The 24,942-nt window shown below is 38.8% G+C and overlaps 1 protein-coding gene across 6 annotated transcripts in view; it reads right to left on the minus strand.

Moving 5' to 3' along the window:
* Positions 1 to 962: 962 nt before the first annotated feature.
* STAT4 (signal transducer and activator of transcription 4) overlaps positions 963 to 24,942 on the minus strand; it is a 116,700-nt gene continuing 92,720 nt past the window's right edge. For 5 of the 6 annotated variants that reach the window (XM_027591305.1, XM_027591309.1, XM_027591306.1 and 2 more), the window contains 14 exons: positions 23,622 to 23,681; positions 23,324 to 23,341; positions 23,143 to 23,236; positions 21,263 to 21,307; positions 11,541 to 11,624; positions 10,033 to 10,131; positions 7,523 to 7,658; positions 5,944 to 5,993; positions 5,386 to 5,480; positions 4,952 to 5,088; positions 4,424 to 4,615; positions 3,236 to 3,302; positions 2,755 to 2,863; positions 963 to 1,250 (listed from right to left, as the gene is read on the minus strand). In XM_027591305.1, coding sequence (XP_027447106.1) covers positions 1,224 to 1,250; positions 2,755 to 2,863; positions 3,236 to 3,302; positions 4,424 to 4,615; positions 4,952 to 5,088; positions 5,386 to 5,480; positions 5,944 to 5,993; positions 7,523 to 7,658; positions 10,033 to 10,131; positions 11,541 to 11,624; positions 21,263 to 21,307; positions 23,143 to 23,236; positions 23,324 to 23,341; positions 23,622 to 23,681 — 1,213 coding nt within the window. In that variant the 3' untranslated portion in view covers positions 963 to 1,223. The remainder of the gene's footprint in view (positions 1,251 to 2,754; positions 2,864 to 3,235; positions 3,303 to 4,423; positions 4,616 to 4,951; positions 5,089 to 5,385; positions 5,481 to 5,943; positions 5,994 to 7,522; positions 7,659 to 10,032; positions 10,132 to 11,540; positions 11,625 to 21,262; positions 21,308 to 23,142; positions 23,237 to 23,323; positions 23,342 to 23,621; positions 23,682 to 24,942) is intronic. The other variant, XM_027591311.1, reaches the window with a different exon arrangement.

Raw genomic sequence — 24,942 nt, forward strand, 5'->3', positions numbered from 1 at the left:
TAATACATTCCAGGGAGTGAAAAGCTTCTGCAACCTTCTTTGTCTTCTAAATCCAATTGTTTGAGTATTTCCTGATAGTAGATTACCTCTTTAAAGATAAAACTATAATAATCATTTTATAATTCAAAATATCAATCAAGATATAACTTTAAACCAGGTTTACAATTATTTCCTCTACTTTTGTTGCCAATTGATATATTTAGATTGTAGAAAATGGGGCATGTGGAGGAGATTGGGAGACTGCCCCTTGTTAGCCTGGTGGTCCTCCATCCAACAGACACCTTGACCTCCATCCAAAAGACACAGGAAGGGATGCCTGGGTGACTCAGTCGGTGAAGTGCTTGCCTTCGGCTCAGGTCATGAGCTCAGGGTCCTGACATTGAGCCCCACACTGGGCTCTCTGCTCAGTGGGGGGTCTGCTTCTCCCTCTCTCTCCGTCTTGCTCTCTCAAATAAATAAAATCTGAAAAAAAGAGTACTATCAGGAGCTTGCAAAGTAATAAGGGAACTGGCCTTGGTACAGGTGCAGAGTTTGCCTCTGGAAGAACAATATAGGATTCAGCTGGGCACATGTGAGTGGGTATAAAAGATACAATTGGTAAGATGGAATCGCTCTGAGAAAGAAGATTATATTAAAACCTTTTTCTCTTTGAAATCTTTTCCATTAAACATTAACTTCTCTCTATTTGGCTTGCTTCAGGGACAGAAGAGGGGTGGAAGAAGTTAGAGAGGGGTCCTCCAGAGGGATCTATCTGGTATCTAGGGTGATGGCTTTTACCTTCTAGAACTCAGGACATTAGCTTATTTGGCTTTTCTCTCAGGTCTTCTTGCTGGGCTTTGAGTGATGTAGGTGTGACTCTGTCATTCGTGACCTATTCTGAAATCTTAACACAATCCTTCTAGAGCCAAAACTGTAAGTAACATGTGAGAAACAAAATAAAAAATAAAGCAAAGACAAAAGAGTCTTTTGTTAATGTTATATTAACACTGGTTTCTTAAAGTGTCTTATCTTGCAAGCTTATCTGAAGCTTTGGTTTTTAGCATTTCAGTCAGGACATTCCCAGTTGGTGGTGTCAGGTGAGTGAGAGGAGAGCTTCAGACTTCAACCATTTCCTGGAAACTGGTATATACAAAGTTGAAGAAATGAGATAGGATTGTTGGCAAAGATCAGTCTTTAAGCTTTTTCATTTGCTTCCTTCTTTTGAGTGTCAAGAATTTATCTTGTCATTCAGCAGAATATGGAGACTTCATCTAAAATTGGAAAATGAAAATGACTTTTGAGGAAACTATTGGTTTTTGCAAATAAGTCATTTTTTAGGTAAACACCCTTTTGTCTACTAAATACGTCACAGTCTTTCTACCATTTAACTAGTAAGCATTCACAAAATTCATCCCACAAAAATGTAATGAGGAAATGCATGCAAAATGTAGCAAAAGTTCTCTTATAACTAAATGATTTAAGACAACTAACATTGGAACAAGACTATGGGTTTTCCCATCCCTAGAAATCTTTAGAGGACTAAAACTCACTTGGTTTATAACCCGTACAGAGGAGCAAAATTTGCCACCCTAAAATGTGTCTTTTTAGCATGTGGATTATTTTAGGCAGATTATTTTTAAGAAACAAAAAGCTCAGGAAGAAACTTTGACCTTCCCCCTAACTATCTAAAAGAATTTAGTTAGAGAAACTGGCTCTAGGAAGGGAGTTATCACCATAGATAACTACAGTATAATATGAATTAGGTGTGGTAGACAGGGAGGAACTTAAAAAAATTTGTTAAAATTTTTCTCTGTGCCCCATTGTTTCTGTATGGCCCAGCAAACATTTGTTTATGAAATATTTACTCTTGTTCATCTTCCTGTGAATTGTCTTCAATCCCTTTGAAGTCCCAGATCCCAGCCCCTTTTCCTTAGCTCACAATGGCATATAAGCCTCAATTGCTTGTCTGTGGGCCTCATATTCTTATGGCCCTCCTGTTAGTACTTTATTAGTAATTATTTGATTTTCTTTTATTAATCCATCTCATGTCAATTTAATTCTTTGATAACCAAAGGAACCTTTAATGGTAAAGTAAAAATTTTCCTCCCCAACACCCAACATCAAATTTCTTGGGGCTCAGGATCCCTCCATGATTCGATTTTTCTCTTATGTTCATCTGAATGTAAATTGGATCACTTGATGGTATTGAGGAATAATAATAGATAGGATGCATTCTAAATCACATTATTGCATTTAAGATTGTGATTAAGTTCTCAGAGGAGGAGTATTATGCTGCTGACTATAATTCATGTACTACTTGAAGAAGCTCCTGGGACAGGACTAATAATGTAAGTAAAAATTAAGAAAAATTGGAATTTGTGGTTCTTGAACTAAAATAAATATTGAACTAGGTTTATAAATAGTGACTAATATATGTTGTCTACTAAGGTGGGAGAGTGGTGGGGAGTGGTGCGGCCAATGGCAGAAGTAGGGACAAAGTGTATATGAGTGAGGAAGAGGAATATTTTGCCCTTTGATGGCTTTTGATGGAAAGAACTTAAAGCAGTTCAAATGAGTGAAGGTGTCTGTTTTCAATGCCCGTAACTGTGACCCACAGGAACATACAGACACACCCAGTGTGATGCTCATGGATTTGGTCCAACAAAAGTGTTTTCTCACTTCTCAGGCAGAACTTCAGCCCCTTTGATTAACAGGTGCCACATTTGCTTCATTAGGAGTGCCCTTGACCAGCAATGGAAAAGAAAGGGAACATACTGCAGTTTCAATTGTTGTGGGACTCAGGTTTTCCCTCAGCACCGCATATACGCTTGGAGACATGGGAAGAAGATCTGATGGAGAACGTGGCTCAGTTGAATCACTTCGGCTTAAAGAGATAACAAGGCACATGTTGAAAAGGATTAAAAATAATAGCTTCTGGTGACACTGTGTCAGAAACTCATTTCTAGGGCTTCCTCTATTTGTTTCACTGAGATGCCTAATTCATTGTTTGAAATCAGAGCATTCAGCGTACTCTGGAATATACAGCATATAAAAAGGCAACTTTATAATTCCAGTCATGGTAGACTATGGTGCTTCCTGAAGACTAGCTTTATGTATTAAAGCAAATGGGACATTGAGCATTAAAATGCTTTATTGTCAGGTATATGTACTCGGCTCTATCCGAGTAGAAATGCTTTTTTTAAAAAAAAAGATAAATTCAGTAAGAGATATTTTACATGTGGCTAAGGTTACTTACATTGTTGAAATGGGTATAAAAACAGATGGAACATAACCTTTGTCCCCCCTTTCTGTTGGTCTTGAAACTGGAAAAGAAAGGCAGGAAAAAATGTTATCAATATTATTGATAATTTTTTTAAAAGTCTAGATAAATATAAGTAATGTTAAAAAGAAGAGCGATATTATGATTGTTTAGTGACTCACAAAGATTTTTAGTTGAATAGATGAAACAGTATTTTAAGTGAACATAAAATGTGCAAGAAGAGAAAAACAGATCTCTTGGCAGGCCTAATCTGACTTTAGATATTATTGTCTCCAAAATGCATGAGAAAAAGTGGGAGGCAACTATATTACCTATCTTCAAAGTTATGTTCAAGTTTGATTATATTTGATTTGTGTATTGGGGGATTTCTAGTAACTCAGCAGGGTAGCAGCAAGTCAGCGTCTGTGGGTGACAATTGTAGACTATTCCACAAGATGGTGCTCATAGATTTAGTTGCTATAGATGAACATTTTAATGGATTGTATACACTTTCATCAGAGACAGAGAATGGTAAACTTACAATTATAGAGCTAATTTTATTTATATTCTTTCATGTATTTAACAAATATTTACCAAATGCTTCTTTTGGCCAGGTGTTATTTTAGCCCCTTAGGATACAACCAGGAAAGGCAGACATGTCAAGACTAGTTATTGGCAGGCCAGCAGGTGGGGAATGAAGCGCTGACCCCCTTAGCCCCTCCCTGGCAAGTAAACCACCCAAGCTGAGTTGTGAGATTACAGTAAGATAAAAAATATAAAGCTTATAAATCTCAGGCTTCTTTTGCAGAAAACAGACTCCCCTAATTTTTCTTTCTAATCATTACCTCCTCTTTTCCTCTCTCCCAGTCATAGACTTGAAGTCAGCACCACTTCTGTTTTAGGAAGGAGAAAGCCAAGGCTCTCCAGGCGGCTGGGAGAAGGCACATGGCCATGTGAAGTCTGGTCACAGCCACCAATTACTAACTAGTCTGCTGGAGTTGGACAGCCCAGCTGTCCCTCTTCAGGAACTGTTGACACACTACTTCCTTTCTAAGGCTTTGACCTCCACATACCCCCTACGTCTTATGACAATCAAAGTAAACATAAAAAGAGGAACTTCGTTTACTCCAATATGAGGTTATTTGCCAAAAGCTGAGGAAAACAAGCAAACGGAAAGGACCTAACCTTCACAGGGTTGGGAGCTGTAGTGTTTACTGAAGGCTTTGTCTTTGGGAATGTCAGGATAAAGGTACTTCAGAGGGTTTTCGGGAATGTTTTCAGCCATAATAACCTTGTAGTCTCGAAGGATGTCGGCGAACGGTAGAGCAGACAATCGGCCTTTATTGTAGGGTTCTACAGAGTGGAATCGCACTTCTCCTGGAAAAACAGAAAGGGTGGGTCAAGGGAGGAACATTTAGGTTCCTGCAGGCATTCTTGGGGGCCATTCTTCCTGCCCACATCATCTTCACGTCACTGGCTATCAAACAATGCCAGCCCTTTTCTGCAGTGGGGACGGTACAGACTGCCACGTGACAGAGGACACCCACACAAGGCTGTGAGAAAGTCATGAGCCTCTCTTCTGGGACAACTGTAACAACTAGTATTCAAACCCCCTGGACACATGAAAAACAGAACACCACGCTACACACTTCTGAAAACTGAAAGACCAATAACCGAACTCAGATACTAATTTCACAAGTATAAAGCATGTACCATTTTCAGAATGGTCTACCCAGGTGAAAGTTATTCCTCCAAGGTGGCTTTCACTGAATCTTAACAAAAAGGTTCCAGGCATCTTATCCTTTAGCAAGAGGCGCTCCTTCTCTTTGCTAACAAAGCCCATGACATACCTAAAAATAGAACAATACATAGTTTTACCTGATCAAACACTGTAATTTATTACATTTGTATTTATTTCATTCACAAAGAACAGACCTAAATTTGTTCTGAGTATAATAAAAAGTCAATGAAATACTCCTCTAAGATTAAAGTAAGTATCAGTACTCTATGAAGAATATAAGAAACTGAACTATACCCCACCCCTCTATCACTAAACATGCTTAAAAAGAAAAAAGAAAGGAAAAAACCCAACAGCTTAAAAATAAGAACCTAATGAACTCATATGGAAAATATAGCCTGTAACTCACCCATCTATCCAAAGAGGAAGAATGTGTTTCTTAATTAGATCCAATATTGCTTCAAGCCATGTCCAAAAGGTAAATGATTTACCAGGTAAGTGTTCCTATTGTAATAAACAAACATGTCAGGACAATGATTATTTTAATAATTAATGTTGATACAATAATTCAAGTTCCATTTTTCAATGAAATACTTCCTTTAAGCTTTTTTAAAAAATTCTTTATTTTAGAGAGAGAGAAAGCAGGCAAGGGGGAGGGGCAGAGGGAGAGAGAAAATCCTGAAGCAGACTCCCCACTGAGCGGGGGGAGCCTGATACATGCGACGCAGGGCTCTATCCCAGGACCCTGAGATCATGACCTGAGCAGAAACCAAGAGTTGGCTGCCCAACTGACTGAGCCACCAGGATGCCCCGAAATATTTCCTTTAAACAAGACAATAGTTTAGAGTTTAAAAAAAATAACTGCATCCAGGAAATCCTCAAAATCCCAGATTATGATATGGAGGCTTAAAAAGAAGCACTACTTAAAAACATTATCTAAATGATATTCTTGCTCCCCTATTTGTACCTTGCAGAACTTGGCCCAGGTGAGATGACCATCATTGTAGCTAGACTGGACTAAAATAAAAGAAAAGAATGAGATTTTTATGAAACAATTAGACTTTTCAATTTGGTGCTCAATTTAGATTTTACCCAGCCCCTTTCAAAAATTCCTTAAGCACCTGTTATAGGTTTGTAGTGTACTTAATGCTAGAAACAATAAAAATGTAAGATATCATGAAATTTATTTTCTAAGAAAAAACTCTTTTCAATGGAGCTAAGATAACTTTAGAAAGAGGGTGAATGTCTAGGGCCAGGCCCCCATGAATAGGTAGGATATAAATTATCAGAGGAGAAGGAGGAGGAAACTAAACTCTAGTAAGAATAATGTAAGATGAAGCATAGTGGACATGAACACGGCTTACATAGGAGACAGCAAGAGCTGTCTAATGTTGGTAAATAAACATAAAATAAATTTATTTAAGTTAGATATGGCCAGATTGCGAGGAGACCTAATTATTCCTATGAAAAGAATGAACTCGAGATCTGTTAGGCAATAAGGAGGCATTGACTACTTTGACCCAGGGTGATGAAAGGGTACAAGAGTTTCTGTCTAAAGTTTTGAGGAAATTATACTCATAAGGATAATTTGATAAAGATCTGAAAGGATATGGCTGCTATTTATACTACACATTTAAAAACTTTATTCACTCAACAAATATGCCTACCATGGCAGTTTATAAACTAAGTAAGTTCAGAAACCATATTTACATTAACTAAACGTTTTAATATTCCCCAAAGATCTGATTTATTTAAATACCTATTGATCAGATAGTAGGTCCAAGTGGCAACTCAGCATCACTTGCCAAATCACACACGATTTCACTACTGATGCTCAGCTGCATCTGTGGCCCTACTTTAATTAGAACTGTACGTAAATTCCATCTTAACTCTTTTTTGGTGCTAAACATGTTCACCTTAGACTTGTCAAAATATAGATATCTTTTGAAATTCTTTTAGGAAAATCCTACACTATAGTCACTACAGGAAGTACCAACGAGTCTATTTTGCAAACTTTAAAAATGTCAGTCAAAACTGAAATTTTCTTGATACGGACAATTAAGTATTGCCTGGGTGGCCTTTAATTTCTATTAAATTCCCTGGTCCTGGAATCAGCTACTGTCGAGTTGGTTAATGACCACTGTGATATTAATATGAAAGTCAAAGCACCATTAAGGCTTCGCATTACACTCAGTGGAAATGGCATAAAACACCCCGGAGACTGAAGAGCGGAATGGAAAGGAAGGGGCTTTGGAACTGGACAGGCATGGCCTGGGTCTTGGCTCTGCTGTGTACTAGCCACGCAGCCATGGCAAGTCACTTAACCTCTGAACTTAAGTATCCTCATCTATAAAATGGATAGAGTAATGAGTTATCCTTTCCTAAGAAAGATAACAGAACATTTAGCTCTGTGCCTGGCAATACAGTGAGCACTCAATACATTGTGGCTATCATTATTGTTATTAATAGTCGTAATATCACCTGGTTCTTTAAAACACTTGAGTGCCCCAAACAGAGGCAAGTCTTCTACATCTACCCGCTCTCACCTGTAAGCTTCTCTGCTAACATATTGAGTTGATCTGAGTTTAGGCCACGGCCGACATAGGATGAAAACTGCCAGCTCATCACTTCCAGGAGTTGACTCAAAGTGGCAGATGGAGGATTATTAAAGAAAACTAAGTTCTGAAATAGAGTTGTAATGATGATTATATTCATTAATCACATTGAACACACTATAATTCAGTATATAAAATTCCAAACTCTTTAGGCCAATCTAAGTTAATACAGAATATTGTCTCATCTCTGTTGTGCATTTTAATTGACACTGATTTTGTCTTTTCCTAAAGAGTTCCTTAATCCTTGAGTCCAATAGAATATGTGGCTCCATCTTATCCTTGAAAGAATCACTGGGCACCTCTTAACTTTCCCTGGACTATGCATTATCAATCAACTCATACAAGTACTTAATACTGTCCAACAAATCATTGGGCAAATAGTCCTTTCTGAAATAATATTAATCTTAAGCAAATCTCTATCAAGTTATTTAATTAGTTTATCATGACTTAGGATAAGTTATACCTTGACCAAACAAAGAATCCCAAAGCACAAAAACAGATAAGTCTCAGGCTAACGTAGGTGACCCTACAATGTGAATTCATAATTACCCTGAGTCCTATTTTATGAACAGTAGAGTAGTCTTTTTCTTTTGATCTGGACAAGAGAATCTTCTGTATGACTAACTGCAAACAAGATTGCTGGTACCAGAAACTGGGTCAACAATAGTGAAAAAGAAGACTTCATCTCAGATTACTGGAAAGCAGAAGGTGTGAAAGCCAAGAAAGATGTCCTAAAGAGGGGAATAACTGAGTAATGTAGTGCAGTACAGGGAGAAGCATGAACTACGCCAGGCGGCAAGGAAAGGGACCAATCCAAGAGACCTGAGAAGGTGGGAATAAAAGAGGATACAGCATCCAACAAGGAGTGGGAGATAGGAAGGGGAGGAATGGAGAGAAAGAATTTCTAGAGAGACAGTTTCCCCTGAACCAGAGAATTGTGTCTGGATAAATGACCAAAAGGCATAGAACCTAATCAAGGTCTGGCGGCTTGGGTTTTGAAGCAGAAGAGAGTGAAGAAGAGAAACCAGAATTTGTTGTTATGCTAGACTCTGTAAGTAGGCTGTGCATCTCCATTGTAAGCTATGTATGATCTGCATTCCCACATTCCTCATCCGGGAGCAGAGCAGAGTCTGGGATGGTTAGTGGGACAACTTTGGTGGCTTTCTTATAGAAGAGGGATGCTGAAGAAAGCTAAGTGCAACAGTGCTGCACTCAGAGGACAGAAAAGTGACCTATCTTTCCTCCTCCATCCTGAAGTTGAATGAAAAGCTCTGAATATATGTAGCTCCTAATGGGGCATGACATGTAATTCCAGAGGTGTAGGCTCTTCTTGGCTTTAAAGACTACATAAGTTCTCTAAGTGGGTCCTGCTCTCAGTGTGGCCTGAGAGGAAGCGACACACCACGCACCCTCTGCAGCCTCCTCTCTAGAGTTAATCTGTTTCAGATGCCAGGGCACCGGAGGATGAGAAGGCATCAGGCTGAGTCATTTACCATATTGTTTCCTTAATGGACACATTTTTTAAAAAAGGGAAGGAACACTTGGAGCTAACTCATCATGTCTGTTCTTATTTCTAGAACCTAAGGTAAAAAAAAAAAAAATTCTTTCCGTAAGAGTGAATATTTGCTTTGAATTAAGAAGAAATGTTATTTATATTTGACCTATTTTCTCTAGACCTTGGTGGTTTCCAGGACAACACAATGAGATTTTGTAAGAGGGAACAAGGCGAAGGGCTGACTCATCTTTTTTGCCACTCCCTTCCCTGGTTGTCTTTTAGGAAGAGCATCTGTTTTCCGCTAGCTTTGTAACTTGAGGCCAATTTTTGATCAATGTTTCAAATAACCAGCAGATGGCATTAAAACCCAACTTGAGCCTAGAATGGATTAAATCTATAATCAACTTGAAAATTTGTAGAGTCAGAGGGCAGTTGGGCAAGATTGGTTGATATTCTAAGTCACTTATTTGGAAACCAATTTTCTACCTTTGTAGAAAAGTCTGTGTGGAGGTGTGACCAGAAGTAGTTGCGGAGGTAAACACAGCAGTTAGACGTTAAATTCTAGACCAAGAAGTCTCCCCACAGCCCAATTAACAGAGCCACAGGATGGGCCTAGAACTCTCTGTGACCCACATAGTTGGGAGCTGATCAGGCCCTCAGAAGTAACAAATACCGTCCGTCAGTTTTGCTAGCCAGAACTCCCCCAGCGTCCAAGTACATCAAAACATATCATTTTAAATATAACATGAGAGAGGATTCATGCAACTAAATATATTGGAGTTCTGGAAGAAAACAACCCACAAAGACATGCCAAATTTCATATATATAGATATACGAATATATAGTCAAAATTCATATATATATATATCTTTTGATGCAGATGGGTTCTTTGACAATAAGACAAATCAAATAGAATTAAAGGAGGAGAAATAGGAATAGACTCTACCTGGGAATCATTGGTTGACACATTGTACCAAATGATGGATGCCCAAGCATTAGGTAACTGACTGACATTGGAAATCATCACCACAGGTAATGAGCTGGTCTGGTTTAAAAGAGAAAAAAAAGCACAGTTATTACAGGTAGTTGCACCTTGCACTGATTTGATACTTGATCCTGTCCCCTACAGGGCTATCTCAAGCCAGCTCTACTCCTTTAATCCTGGTGTTGACACTGCCCTGGTTACTAAAATGACTTGTGAAGGTAAGGGAACTTTCTGAGCATCTATGAATCAAGGTATAGGGATGAAAGAAGCCATAAAAACAGGAACCCTTTCAGAGTGCTTGGTCAGTTAGCTTCTCCAGTATCTTCCCTTGACATTATACAAATATTGATACTTATATCATATATAGCCCAAAATGCAACAAATTAGAGCTTGCATTGATTTTGCCACTCTTCTCTTACTAAGTTACTATAAAGAATTTAATTTTAAATTTATATTGAAATGGATCAATATATTCAATTTATGATCTGACATCTAATTAATGTCAGTACTAGACATGGGCATTTTCACTGCAGAAGATGGAGAGGTAAGCAATGTTGGAGTACAAAGCTTTATGAGAAACAGAGCTGCCTGGTCTGCCGTGGAACTCAGCTTAGCAGTATTCGTACTGTCATTTTCAACCTCATGGAATAAACAGGCGTTCACAGACTAGTGTGCGAAACCAATCAACTTACATTAGTCCCTTCTCAATAACAGTGGTTAGATTTCTATGGACAGTGAAATACCCAGCTTAATAGCTCATGGAAACAGAGGTATAAGAAAAAGAGATGAGGAAGGCATTTATGGAAAATTTTTACATATTTACACTTATTAGGATAAAAAAGGAAAAGCAGAACTCTAAAACAATACATCCCACAAATAAGATCATATTCGGGGTGTGTAAAACTGTGTTTGTTCCTTCATGCACCCATTCATTCATTTATCTAACCTATGTTGAGCATCTATTATGGGCCAGGCACTGAGTCACTGGTAATGGAGTGACAAAGTCATGATGCTCTGCCTTCAAGGAGCTCATAGTCAGTCATGTTCAATTTAATCCTCAAGATTGCTCTATTCCTTCTATGAGTACAGTAGTGACTGTTATAAGAGAATCAAAACAATGTATCATTAATGTTCCTATCATTTGTCTTTACTCATTACATTAGCAAAGCTTTCCTTCTGAGGGATTTTATGTACAAGTCAAATTTTTGAAAATATATCATTATGTGACATGGTTTAAGGATACTTATTTCTCTTTAGGCTTTCCACTAACTATTCATGACTCAGAAGATCTCAGAAAATGCACCAACAAACATCTGACATATTGGTTTTCTAAACTGAATTTTCTAAACAAAACTCTAAACAAAAATAATAAATAGGGAATGTACTAAGACCTAGACAAGACAGCTTTCTTCTATAAATGCCAGCCAATGACTGAGTATATTATTAGTAAATAGCTGATTGACGCCTACCTCCAAATCTATGGTCAGGCGATAGAGGCAGATCTGTGTTTCAAAGGTTATAGAATGAAGCTCTTCAGTTACCATGTGACAGCCCTAGGAAGAAAGAAATCAACTGTTATCTTACAAATGCACTCCTACTACCTATTATTAGGCCTGCATCTATAAAAATTAATAAAGTCTTAAAGTAAATGCCCCAAATATTCCCTATTATGGAACTTTCCCTCTTATTATTTAAAAAAAGTTATTTAGAGTACATACAGAGTGAGAAATCTTATTTCCACAAACAGAATGATTTTAAGTCTCCCTAACAAAGTAATTTTTGACTTTTTAAAACTTCCAGCATATTTTCATCAGTTTAAATGCAGACAAATAATTCTTTTAATTTTTAAAAAATTCGTCCTTGTGGCTTACAAACTATTAATAAAAGCAATGCATATGTTTATAGGTATAACAGAAACAAGTCGGTGTCATAATGAATTTGTTTAAAAAGTGAAAGGAAGTTTTTTTAAGAACCAAAAAAAAAAAAAATTGTACAACAGAATCAGAGGGCAATCAGTCCAAATTAGAGAAAGAGATGGAAAGTTCCTAGGGCGATGTTGCCAAGAAAAAAGAAACAAAACAAAACTCAGATTGACCTGTTTGACCATATTGCAAGATGTTTTCAAGTTTCAGGGTGCCTGGGTGGCACAGTCAGTTAAGCGTCTGACTCTTAGTTTCTGCTCAGGTCATGATCTTGGAGCTGTGAGTTCAAGCCCCACACCAGGCTCCGTGCTCAGCGGTCTGCTTGTCCCTCTCCCTCTGTTCCTCCCTTTGCTGTGCTCTCTCTCTCAAATAAATGAATAAATAAATCTCTTTAAAAAATCTTATTAAAAAGAAAGAAGAAAGTTTCAAGTTTTGAAGAAAAGTTTTGGGCTACATTAGTGATAAGTACATAAAATAAACTGATCAAATAAAATGAAATTAAGGCAACTTATAAATCCAGGGTAAATTGGAAGTAATACAAGAAGGGAAATGCAATTATACTACGATATATGGTTCAGCTATTAATAATTTTTATATATTTATACTAATGTTAACACTGAAAATACTGACTAAACCAAAATATGTTCTGTAATGATACTGTGAAGATGGGGAAAATTTATATGTATAGAGAGCTGGTATAAAAGAGAAACAGTTTAATCTCTTATAAAAAGAATTCAGGGGGCGCCTGGGTGACTCAGTCATTAAGCGTCTGCCTTCGGCTCAGTCATGGTCCCAGGGTCCTGGGATCGAGCCCCGCGTCGGGCTCCCTGCTCCGCGGGAAGACTGCTTCTCCCTCTCCCTCTGCTTCTCTCCCTGCTTGTGCTCTCCCTCTCTCTCTCTGTGTCAAATAAATCTTAAAAAAAAAAAAAAAAAGGATTCAGGAGTTAAATGTATAAACTTTTTTAAAAATCAAGAAATATTAGTACGATATTAGCATAATACTTTGATGCAAAAATGATCACCTCTGGAAAGTAGGTTTGGTGTGGGAAGGAGTGGGACAGAAATTGCTGTTTTTCCCTAATAAAATCTTACAGCATCTTGCTATGTGCCCAGAACCAGCAGCATTGTCAACATCTAAAAGCTGGTTAGAAATACAAGATCTCTGGCCTCATCCCAAGCCAAGAATCAGAGTCTGCATTTTAACAAGAACTTTGGGTGGAATTTGTGAGACAATGAATGTCAGTGTGCTATATCCACATTGTGTTTAGTTTTGAAAGAGATGTGGAAAATTTGGAGATGATGTAGAAGGATTAAACAATTTTATTTATTTATTTAATTTATTTATTTATATTTTTAAGTAGTCTCTATGCCCAGCAGAGAGCCCAACATGGGGTTGGAACTCACAACCCTGAGATCAAGACCTGAAATCAGGAGCCGGACACTTAACCAACTGAGCTACCCAGGCACCCTGAAGGTTTAGACAATGTTAAAAAAATAAACCCTGTGGGAACCTGTAAACGGAAGAGGAATTACTGAGACTAGAAAAGTCAGGGTGGCATTCGGGGTGGCAGAGTCAGCGCTGGGAGAAATGATCTAATATTGGATATGTATTAATAACAAGTTGGAATCTACTTGTAATAAATTTCAAATGATAAAAATAGTTCTAATACGATGATATGAATGACAATTGCATGAGGAAGACTTTATTGACAATGACGGATATTAAACTTAGGATTTGTTACTGAGAAGGAAGTAGAGAATTAAAGACTCCTCTCTCCCTTGGGTTAGATCACTGCTGGTACCTTACATTGACTTGAGGTAGCCGGAGTTACTAGAGTGGGATGGCTTCTTACGGGGTTAGTAGAAAGTTATGCTAATGGAACTTTTCTTGGAATTCCCTTAGACCATCCCTAAAATTACTCCCAGTATATCCAACTCACGAAACAGCCAGCGCCCCTCCCCCCGAGCCCTTCCCATGTTGAAATAAATTGCTGTTTCCTCAGTTGAGCATGAGGTGAAGTAGTCAGCTTGTATTTAGGCACCAAGTTGAACAAAACCCACATTTTTTAAATAGAAAATCTCACTGCCCCATAGGGTGCTTCCACTATGCAAACCCTGAGACAAATGAAGAATCCATAACTTCATGTTCACTAATGGATGCCTTTCACATTCTCACTAAGTTCAATAGTGGACAGGATGATACAAGCCTATGTAGAACATTTATGAGGCCTGAGGCAAGCACACAGACGGAGACCCACATACCACATGTCTAAACATTTAACTATTATAAATCAAGTTAACAAACTGTTAAAATATGATATAGCCTCCTGCCTTGACATCTAAGCTTTCATATGACCTGACTGGCCAGGTTTTAACTCCTCAAAGTTCCACTGGAACATGGTGGCCTGGAGAGAGCAGGGCCATTCTGGACTATTGCCTACACCCCTCTCTTCCACCTCTGTGAGGGGCCCCACTGACCACTGTGCCCCAGAGGCTTCTGCTTGTGCCTAGAAATCTTTGCACTGATGGTGCCGTCTGCACTTGGGACTCTGGGAAAGCGCACTGCCGTGGACCCACAGACATCTTTCTCTGTAGGGAGAGCCACTGCTGGAGGACGGCTAAAGGGAGTCTTTTTGAGTATGAGATCCCATCCCTCCCCCATACTAGCCTCTATAGTTTAATTTATACAATTAAATGCACATATGATATAATTATTCATTATGGATAATTTCCTCAGATCTTTGTGTTAGGGCACCTTGTGTGTTCACCATCCAAAGTGTGAGAAACCAGGACTCCATAGACAGAGCAATGACACTCAGAGTTGTCCATTAACTTTGAAAAAAGACTACATGCTTTAGTTATCACTTTATTGAACTGGAATGTGGATGGTGAGAAGTTTCCTCAGTGATTCACACTAATTTCTTTTTTATTTTTAAGATTATTTATTTATTTGAGAGAGAGAGTAGGGGAAGGGGCAGAGGGAGAGAATCTTCAAGCAGACTCCCCACTGAGTGCGGACCCAATGTGGGGCTCAATCCCAGGACCCTAAGATCATGACCTAAGTTGAATTTGGACACTTAACCAACTGAGCCACCCAGGCGCCCCTCAAACTAATATTTAATGATTACTTAAAACCCCTGATGCAGTTGTGAGGTACATTTAGAATGAGATCCAGCAAGGAAGCTGACATATAATACACATGGCTGGAGAAAAGCAGCTCTGACAAAAGGAAGCATTATTAACTTTCAAAGCTCACGTGGTCATCGGTCATGGTCTTTATTATCAGCGTAGTCCCAGCCAGGGACACTATTCAATTTCCCATTCCCAGGATCCATTCTTTGTAGACTGGGGAAAACATCATAGATAAGATGCACCATTAATGGGCTTCTGGGTGGCTCAGTCGTTGGGCGTCTGCCTTCGGCTCAGGTCGTGATCCCGGGTTCCTGGGATCGAGTCCCACATTGGGCTCCCTGCTCCCTGGGAAGCCTGCTTCTCCCTCTCCCATTCCCCCTGCTTGTGTTCCTGCTCTCGCTATCTCTCTCTGTCAAATAAATAAAATCTTTAAAAAAAAATAAAATAAAACCAATGTTTTTTAAAAAAAAGATGCACCATTAATGCCTGTGTTTAAAAGCCATCATCTGAGATGATTATGGATTTAAAATATCCATATTTATGATATTTTTATTACATGGCACTGAATAACGTAAATGGATTGACTTTGTCGTACTTGTAAAGAAAAGCACACATTGGATAATCTGCTAAGAAACTGGAAAACTGGCAGAACTACTTGACCAGGCTCCTGGAAAAAAAGATACACAACCTTATGAAAGGTAGGTATAGATGTCACCATATTCTTTTTCTTTCCTCTGCTCAATGCCTAATAATACACCCTAGAAATCTAGAATATGTTAACAAATAGTTATGGCTTTTGACTTCAAAAGAAACCTCTGTTGAGAAGATATGACTGGGATAAGGCTAATTTTCATCTAAATTCCTTGCTCACCTCTTTTTTTAGAAAAAGATTTTATTTATTTATTTGAGAAAGAGAGGGAGTGTGTGCACAAGTTGGGGGGAGGAGCAGAGGGAGAGGAACAAGCAGACTTGCCGCTGAGCACGGAGCCCTGAGCAGGGCTGGATCCCAGGACCCTGAGATCGTGACCTGAGCTGAAGTCAAGAGTCGGTTGCTTAAGCTACTGAGACACCCAGGCACCCCTCCTTGCTCATCTCTTAACAAGCCGTAATCTATGATAATGTAGCACGGGGAGGACTATGTGGAATAGAAAATAATTAACAATAATCCATTCACTTAATGAATATTTGTTGAATACCTATCATGTGCTAGGCACTGGCTTAGAGGCTGGGAAACAATAATAAAGGGGAAAATAATGGTACAATCACATGAGAGATAGACCTTAATCACAGAATCATAGGAAATAAATGGAGAATAACAACTATTCTCAGCCCAGTTTATGGAGGGGACTGCAGGGAGGGTGTCCCATAAAAAGTCATTTTTAGTGTTATTCTCGTATTGACGTCTCTTTTGGAAAGTGTTGCCATTACTTGAATTGTTCAGAAGGAAATCAACTTTCCGTAAAAATGCCTGGGCTAGTTGGCCCGTGAGTAGCGTTATCTGTGTTTGAGAACAGTGACCCTTGACAGAACATCTGTTTGGCTATTTTGTTCGATGAAACTCAAATTGCCCAGGCTTTACTAACAGCTTCTTTGTGCTTCATGACTTTCCACCACATAAACAAAATTACCCAACACCTCAGTCTGTGGTGAGAACTGTCATTTATCAGTTAAAGCCCACTGACCAAGAGCAAACTCGAGCGGCTGAAATACTAGCTCGCCTGTTCAAACAGTTTCCACATTTCAACAATGACTCTCTAGCCAGCTTTTTGCCAGAGAAGGACCTCTGGGAAAGCCTGCTTCCTGGGAATGTCTGTTTTACAGGGGCCACCTGATGCCTTCCAAGTTTGGCCGTTTGCTAGGTGAAGGGACTGTGACTTCGCGGTGGCTTTTCCAAGGCAAGAACGAAGGTGGGAGAAAGAGGCAGTAGTGGCTAACCTTAATTTTGTGACAGCACGTTGACTGATTTCCCTGGGCGGGGGGTTTTGCAAAATTGCAAAGCAAATCATTAGAATTAAATACCTTTTTTTACAAAAAAGTAAAGACCATACTCTATGTTGCACTTTTGCAGATTATAGAACCTTAGTCAAAAAAGCTTTAGAAACTGTCTAAATCCAATGGTTTTCAAATGTTTTTTAACCTTGAAACATATTCTTGAAAAGAAATTCACCATCTGGGTTCCAATCTGTAAAATATATAAAATAGAGCCATCTTGACTGAAACAGGGGTGGGGGACCCAGAGCTCTACCTTTCACCAATGCCCACCCCCCCAATCCAGAGATGGTTCCTAAGGCACCACTTTGGTTGTTCTGGGACAGTATGGGTCTAATGCAATTTCCTCCCTTCATCCAATCCTACAGCCAGGAACCCCTGCACATCTTGACCGACCACCTCTTTGTGGATAATGTGAGTCAGCCATGGGGTGCTAGGGAGGTTTAGAATGGCGCCCCTAGGGAACTATCATTCATGATATCTTGGTTTGTTCTCAGTCATTTAGTAAGTATCCAGTCCAAGTTCTGACAACCACAAAAGCAGACCGGAAGGGCCCTGTGTGTGTGTGTATCAGATGGGGGGGCAGGTGGGGAGATAGTAGGAACCCAGGACATGTGATCCTATAGAAAGGGCATACATATATGGTGCTTTGAGGTCTCAGGGACCTGGAGCCAGAGAAGGATGTGCTCAGGGGCCCTTGAGAGGGACCAGCCCCAGCCCAGCACTTTGGCAGGTGGGTAGAGAAGGAGAAGGAGCAGCTGTTTGTCCTAAGTCAGGTACCATCTTTACAGATATTTCTCCACCCATGTAAATAGGTACTCTTTACAAAGGGGCAGCTCTGGAGGGCAGATCAGGAAGAACCACACCACATACCATCTCATTTCGTCCTCTTAACAACCCTGTGAGTGCAGGTCAACCTGATCCCCATTTCACAGATAAGGAAATTGGGAGTTAGTGAGGGTAAGTGGCTTGCACAAGGTCAGCTGCCTGTAGGAGGCAGCCCCCAGCATGGTGCTATTTCCAATCCCCAACTGATGAGTGGAGGAGGTAAGGGAGAGGTCAACAACATTTCCTGAGAAAGCATTATTTTAAATTTCTTCTAAACTTTATAAGGCTTCTGGTGTGAGATAGCTATGGGATCTCTGAGTGAGCGGGCAAAATGAGAACAGTAAGAACAGCAGCCGGAGTACAGGGGAAAGGATGAGATGCTACTCACACTGTCGCAAAGACCTCCCTTCTAGGAATCCCAACAAATGGAGGGAGCGCACTGAGGCGACGGGCCGGAGGAGGTCAGTGCCGCTTCTCCCAGCGCAGGTTTTATGATCCCAGACGCAGCATGGCATAGTGGCCAAGAGCATGGACAGGGGAGCCAGACTACCATGGTTTGAATCTTGGCCTGACCACTCTGTGCCTCAGTTTCCCTACCTGAAATAAGTACACTAATAGTAACTACTTCATAGCATTGTCACAAGAATTATATAAATGAAGGTCAGTGAAGCTCTCAGGGCCCAGTATATAGTAAATGACACAGGAGGATTTGTTAAGTACATTCTTATCTGGCTGTGAACTCCTGCCGCGGATGCTCACAGATAAGCAACAACTACTATTTGAAATCTGAGAATGAGGTATCATATCCTAGCCTCCTGGTTTGTTTTTTTTTTTTTTTAAGATTTTACTTATTTATTTGTCAGAGAGAGAGAGAAAGAGAGAGAGAGTGAGCACAAGTCGGGGGAGGGCAGACAGAGGGAAAAGCAGGCCTCCTGTTGAGCAGGGAGCCTGATGCAGGATTCGATCCCAGGACCCTGGGATCATGACCTGAGCAGAAGGCAGGTGTTTAACGACTAAGCCACCCAGGCGTCCCTCCTAGCCTCCTGTTTTCCTGACACTTTGGTTACTACCATCTCTGGCCCTATTGACTTTATGAACTCCACTTTATTGCTAGATCTTCCCCAAGCTTTTTCCTGATTTTGTTTGATTGCTCCTACTGCCTGGCCAAACCCCTGATTCCTTTGCTCATCTTTTTGAGCCCACTTCATATGTTTTGTGACTTTTCAGTAGTTCCTGTAACACATGAAACAACTTTCTGGTCTGGTGTGTTTTAAATGTACCTAGGTGTCATATTACAATTCTATCAACAGGGGGAGCTCAAGGAATAGCTTAAAATAAAACTGAGCTAGCAAACTTGGGGAAAAAAAGGAAGAATAAAATCATTCTGGCATGACAGCACCATTTTGTTATTAATCAGGAAATAAGAGGAAATACATTTAAAGTAATACACGTAGACAGTGTTAATAAGACATTGCTTGGTTATTATATAGTAGAAGATGATTTTTCGTAGATTTCTTCTCTAGGTAAACCCAAGACTTTGATTTTACATTTATAAAGATGACAATGTATTGGAGTTGAGCTATTTAGATTTATTCCCATTTGATCTATTTTACTTAAGAAACGTTCAGAAGCATTGTATTTAGTCTATTCAGACTTAGCAAATACTGCTCAGGGATGTGACGCTGCATGAAATGTTTGCAACTCTGGCCAAAATTCCAGTGAGATGCATGAAATGACTTTTTATTTATAATGTGCTAATGTTTCAATTAGGAAGTTTGGAAAATCTTTATGGATTTCTATGAGGTGGGAACAATAACTCCTACTTATCTGGTTTACTAGAATCTCATTAAACTAAAAAGCTTGGCCTCTGTGACAGTGGGCTGCAGAGGCCTGTTTGCCGCTCTGCCCTAAGCCAAGGTCCTACCCTGGGAGGAAGGCTGAGCTCATCTTCCCTGTGGCTGTGATATTGGGCAAATGCTCTTCAAGACACAATTAAGGGAATGAAGAATTCTTGGAAGGGAAAATGTGGAGCATTAAACCTGCTGTGGTCAATCTCTGTGGTTTTATGGGGAGGGCTAGACTGATTGCAGTTGAATGCTGGATTTATAAAGTGCTTTTTCCTTCCAAATAACTCAAAGCAATTTCTCTTAGAAGATGTGACTCTAAAGCTAGGAGACTGAACCCATACCAGCCACACCAGAAATAAGCCTCACTGCTTTATAACAGCATTGTGTGGCTGATCTTATACATATAACATCTCTGAGTGGAGAGCGTTGGGCGTTACCACCCTGATCTGTTAGAGGAAAAATATGCAATATTTCTCCATTTGCGAAGGATCACATTTTCAGTCATTGTCAGAATGGACCCAAACCCAGGTTTTCTAATTCCAAATATGTAAGGCATAGGCATACACCCTAGCATCTAGGCCAACTAAACAGGTGATCTCCAAGGCCACTTCCAATCCAGGATTTGACTGCTCTGTCATTTACTGACTCAAATGCAAACACTTGGACCACATCAGTGTGTGCTGTTAATCAGTTCATCCAGTGGAATGCAAACCTTACATGTAAGGGCAAGGTAATTGATCCCATAAATTAATAAGACTGTTTCTCCCCTGTGATTTTCACATCATATGTCATGAAGTTTGAGACTTGCCTCTTCTCTGTGGAAAATGAGTGATTTTCAGGTGTCTTGTAATAGTGGAGGACTGACTAAAGACATTATGGCACACCTGTAAAATGCAATACAGTACAGCCACCTTCAGTGTTCTCCAAGAGAGAACCATTAAGGTTAATGGAAAGCTGTGCACCTTACACTGTTATGTGAGGAAGAAAGCAGGTTACAAAACAATGTGTACATATATATTTTAAAGTAATATATACATAGATAAAGGTCTAGAATGATGTGAACCAAAATGTTATTAGTTATTCTTTTAATGACGGCATCTGGGTGGCTCAGTCAGTTAAGCATCTGCCTTCAGCTCCGGTCGTGATTCTGGGGTCCTGGGATCGAGCCCCGCATGGAGGGCGGGGAGCCTGCTTCTCCCTCTCCCTCTGCCTGCCTTTCTCTATCTCTCTGTCTCTCATGAATAAATAAAGAAACTCTTTTAAAAAAGAGGGTGTTATATGCAATTTCTGTTTTCTCCTTTTTAAGACAAAATTTCTTACACTGTCTGCAATTATCAAGCTTTAATTTGTAACCAGAGAAACACAAACTTGACTTTCTATAAAACTATCAAGGGCAGTTTAAAAGTTTTGTAAAAACACGAGATTATAAGGTTATTTCCCTAAAAAAATTATCTTATAGAAAACATTTTGTACCTCATTTCCTTTGCCTCCAGCACTGGACTTCATTTCCTTTGGTTGCTTTGCAAAAAAAGAATAACAACAGCGTTTAGACGGAGAAGCATTATCAATTAAATATCAAGTTGGTCATACCTATTGTAGTGATTTTCTTGGCCACAATTTTGCCTTTTAGAACAGTAACCCAGATGTCTTCTAATTCATGGAAACCTAAGGTAGTTGCCTGGATTCAACAGAAAGAAGCTCTCTGTTTCATCTCATGGGACGCCACTTTAGAAACTTTCACTGAGGTAAGTGAACAAGTTGGCATACTATTAAGACTATGTTTTTTAGCCAACATTTTGGGAAGAGGAAATCATGCTGGGATGTCTTAAAATCTACTCAGCACTCCTTTGTACCTGGAAAGCAGCATCTGAGCTAAGCTGTGATGATTCTCAATCCCTGTGAAACCAAGTCCAACACAGAAGCCTGGGAAAACAGACGATGGGATAGTGTGCCCTATGGCACATTATGGCACAGGAATCGATTAAATGGCAGTAGAGACTGACACAAGAATTTTCAGGATCTAGATTACTTAATTTAAAAAAAGGCAGACAACAATTTATATAGTGTGTACAATCTGATCCCACTTAAAAAGTACATATACATGTATGTATAAAAGAAGGCAAACCAAAGTAGTTAATGGTGTTACAAGGTAGTAAGATACAGGTGATTTTTAATTTTTAAATTTTTGCCTCTCTGATGTTCTACCTTTAATTTTGTATTAAAAAGCAATTAAAGTTATTATGCAAAAGATAATATATTTAAAAATGCTTTGCAACTAGAAGTGGACTGTAAAAAAGTAAGGTTTTGGTAATTTATATATTATACCTGCTAGAAGAAAGACCTAACCACTTTTTGGTGTGTTCCTTGTTCTTTTCCACATGACTTTTTTGAGAGACAGACATCTCTAAGTTAAGCCCTCTCCTACAGCTTTACTTATTAGCAAACATTGTCCATTACTGAAAATTTCTTAAGGATAGAAATTGAACATAACCAAAAAGAGCGCTAGTTATAAGGATATATAATATATGACTCATCATTACACTTTATTTATCAGTCTCACACCAGAGGGATTCAGTTAAAAAGAAATGTACCCTTCAATACTAAAGATCAAACAAAACCAAAATCAAAACCAAAAACCAGCATAAATTTGTATGTGCAGATATCTATTAACCTAAATTTTATCTTTTAAAAAAGACCGGTTGAGGTTAATTCGGTGGTGCCCCAACACTCAGGTGAGGTACTTCCTAAGTGTTAATAAACCATGAGTAACCTGCATCTGGCAAGAAAGTGGTAGAGTCTTTGGGAATCTAAGAACTATACAAAGAATTAGAAAGAAAGCAGGAAGAGAACTCTAGGTTAAGAGGAAGTGGTAAAAACAAGAAGCAACAGGGTGAGGCTGGGTCAGAAGCTTTCTAGACATGCCAAAGCAAACTGTATGCAACTGCCATACCCAGGAACCATCCTACTTCCTCAAGCTACTCCTAAAATGAAAGCACCTTTGGTCAGATGTGTTGCTGGATATCATTTCTCGGGGAGATTTAAAAAATAAAATCAGGAATGCCTATCCATTATAAGACCAATTATCTCTGTCATCGTTATCAAAATATATTGACCAATTGCTGTCTATATTTAGGTACTATATCACCATTGTTGAGAACTCAGACTTCTGAGTTAAGATTCCATGTTCTTTCTGATATTTTTAATTCTTCAATGACAGCATGTTTTATTTCTCAATATGGCCCTTAATCTCATATAAGAAGCCCCCCAAACCCAAAATACATTGATTTATAAGGCCTATTTGTGAAGATGTATCTGATTAGGGGAGGGGGAGAAGCTTGGGTAATTGAACTCACCAAATGTCGAAATTCTACCGAGAGACTCCCGTTAGAAGATTCTTCAATGGACATGGCTTTGACATGAGTTCCACAAAGGACAAATCTTCGATTGCTAGAGGGAAAATCTTAGCTATTTACATGGTCTCAGATAAAATATATTTATGAGAACAGCAAAAAAATTCTTAAATAAATTTCTTACCTTAGAGTTGAAACGTTCCTGTAAAACCAAGAAAATTCCTTAAAATGAGCTATTTTATAGAGCTAGTAAAAACTTTCTTTGATACTTTAGAGGATAGTATAATATAGTCATAAATTTTCATTTCAAGACTTAATAGTAAAATTTTTTAAAGTAAGTCTTCATTGGAGTTCTATTAAATGTTTGAACTTCAAAGTCAAATATTTAAAATACATTGATATATAATGTTAGAGAAATACATTTAAAAGTTTGAAATTATTCTATAAAATGAGGAAATTTTAAAATGTGAATAGAAACTTACTTGTCAATTGATGCTTTCACCTTTACCTGATAGTTTAGTTCTGGCAATTTTATTAGTAGTCTGGAAAGACACATAAATAAAGAATCAGAGGCAAAAATGAAAAGTGCCAAGAGCCTTTTTATATTTAAATATATTTATGTCATATATATCAATCAAATTTAGGTTATCTCTAGTTACATGTTAGTGTATTTTAAAAATATCCAACTTATTGTTGAATCACTATACTGTACACCCGAAACTAATATAACACTATATGCTAACTGTGCTGGAATTAAAATAAAAATAATTAAAAATGAAGATGTCCAATTCTTCTTTAGTTTGTCATGTTACTGATGTTGACACAAGCACTTAATATCGTATTGACAAACATTTGGAAAGTATTTTCAGCTGATGGGCATTAGATAATACATTGGCTAGGTGAGAAAAATAGCTATATATTTTGGCTAAAGCCCACATTTGGGTTAAATGTATAAATATAAGAAAAATTCTTTGCAAGTTTATTCATATGGCCCCACTTTATTCTCATACCATAACAAAAATTGTAAGAGAAAAACTAAATGTCTTGATGATCACTGTTTTATGGTTAAGAATACCGAGAAAGACCAGGCCTCTGACGGAATGTGAAAAATTCCAATTCAAGTGCATTTGCAATCTTTAAACACACTTATGAAAGTAACAGCAAAAATGTTCATAACTAGAAAAGATCTAACTCCAAACAAACAAGTGGTTAAACATCAGAGAAACAATTCCTTTAATTTCTTCTTCTGGTGTCAGCTCCTCCTTTGTTCTTTTGCTTTCCCCAACTCCTTCAAGTTGGAACCTCTGATATACCTTCTCTGTGGGTTCAGTCCAGTTTCAGAAATGTTAATTTAATCACTCACTCACTCATCCCAGTCATGCACTCATTCCAAACCTCATTCATTCACTCAGCATGCACTGAGCTCCTCATCTCCCCCCAGTACAGCCCTAGGTACTAGGGAGCTGGTGTAGTGAAGTGTGGGGAAGGGAGAAGTGTGGACATGGCTACACGTAAAATGAAGAAGTCCAGCTAAATATAGTAGATGGAATATGGAGAATGGTGATAAGAAATGGATGGACATTAGAGAAATATAATCATAGATGATAGCCCAGACAAAAGTGTGGGTAGAATGTGACAGAGGTTCCTTATAAATCCTGTGTGAAGCACCGGATTGGTTTTAGGGTTCAGAATGTGATGTGTGTAGTTGTTAGCAGTGAGGGGTGAGGAGGTCACGTGAAATAGGGTAGGAAGGATCATAGATCAGTATCTGATTCACTGGAAGATGCTGATGACTAAAGGGAG

The sequence above is a fragment of the Zalophus californianus genome, chromosome 3 (assembly GCF_009762305.2).
Source record: "Zalophus californianus isolate mZalCal1 chromosome 3, mZalCal1.pri.v2, whole genome shotgun sequence".
NCBI lineage: Eukaryota > Metazoa > Chordata > Mammalia > Carnivora > Otariidae > Zalophus > Zalophus californianus.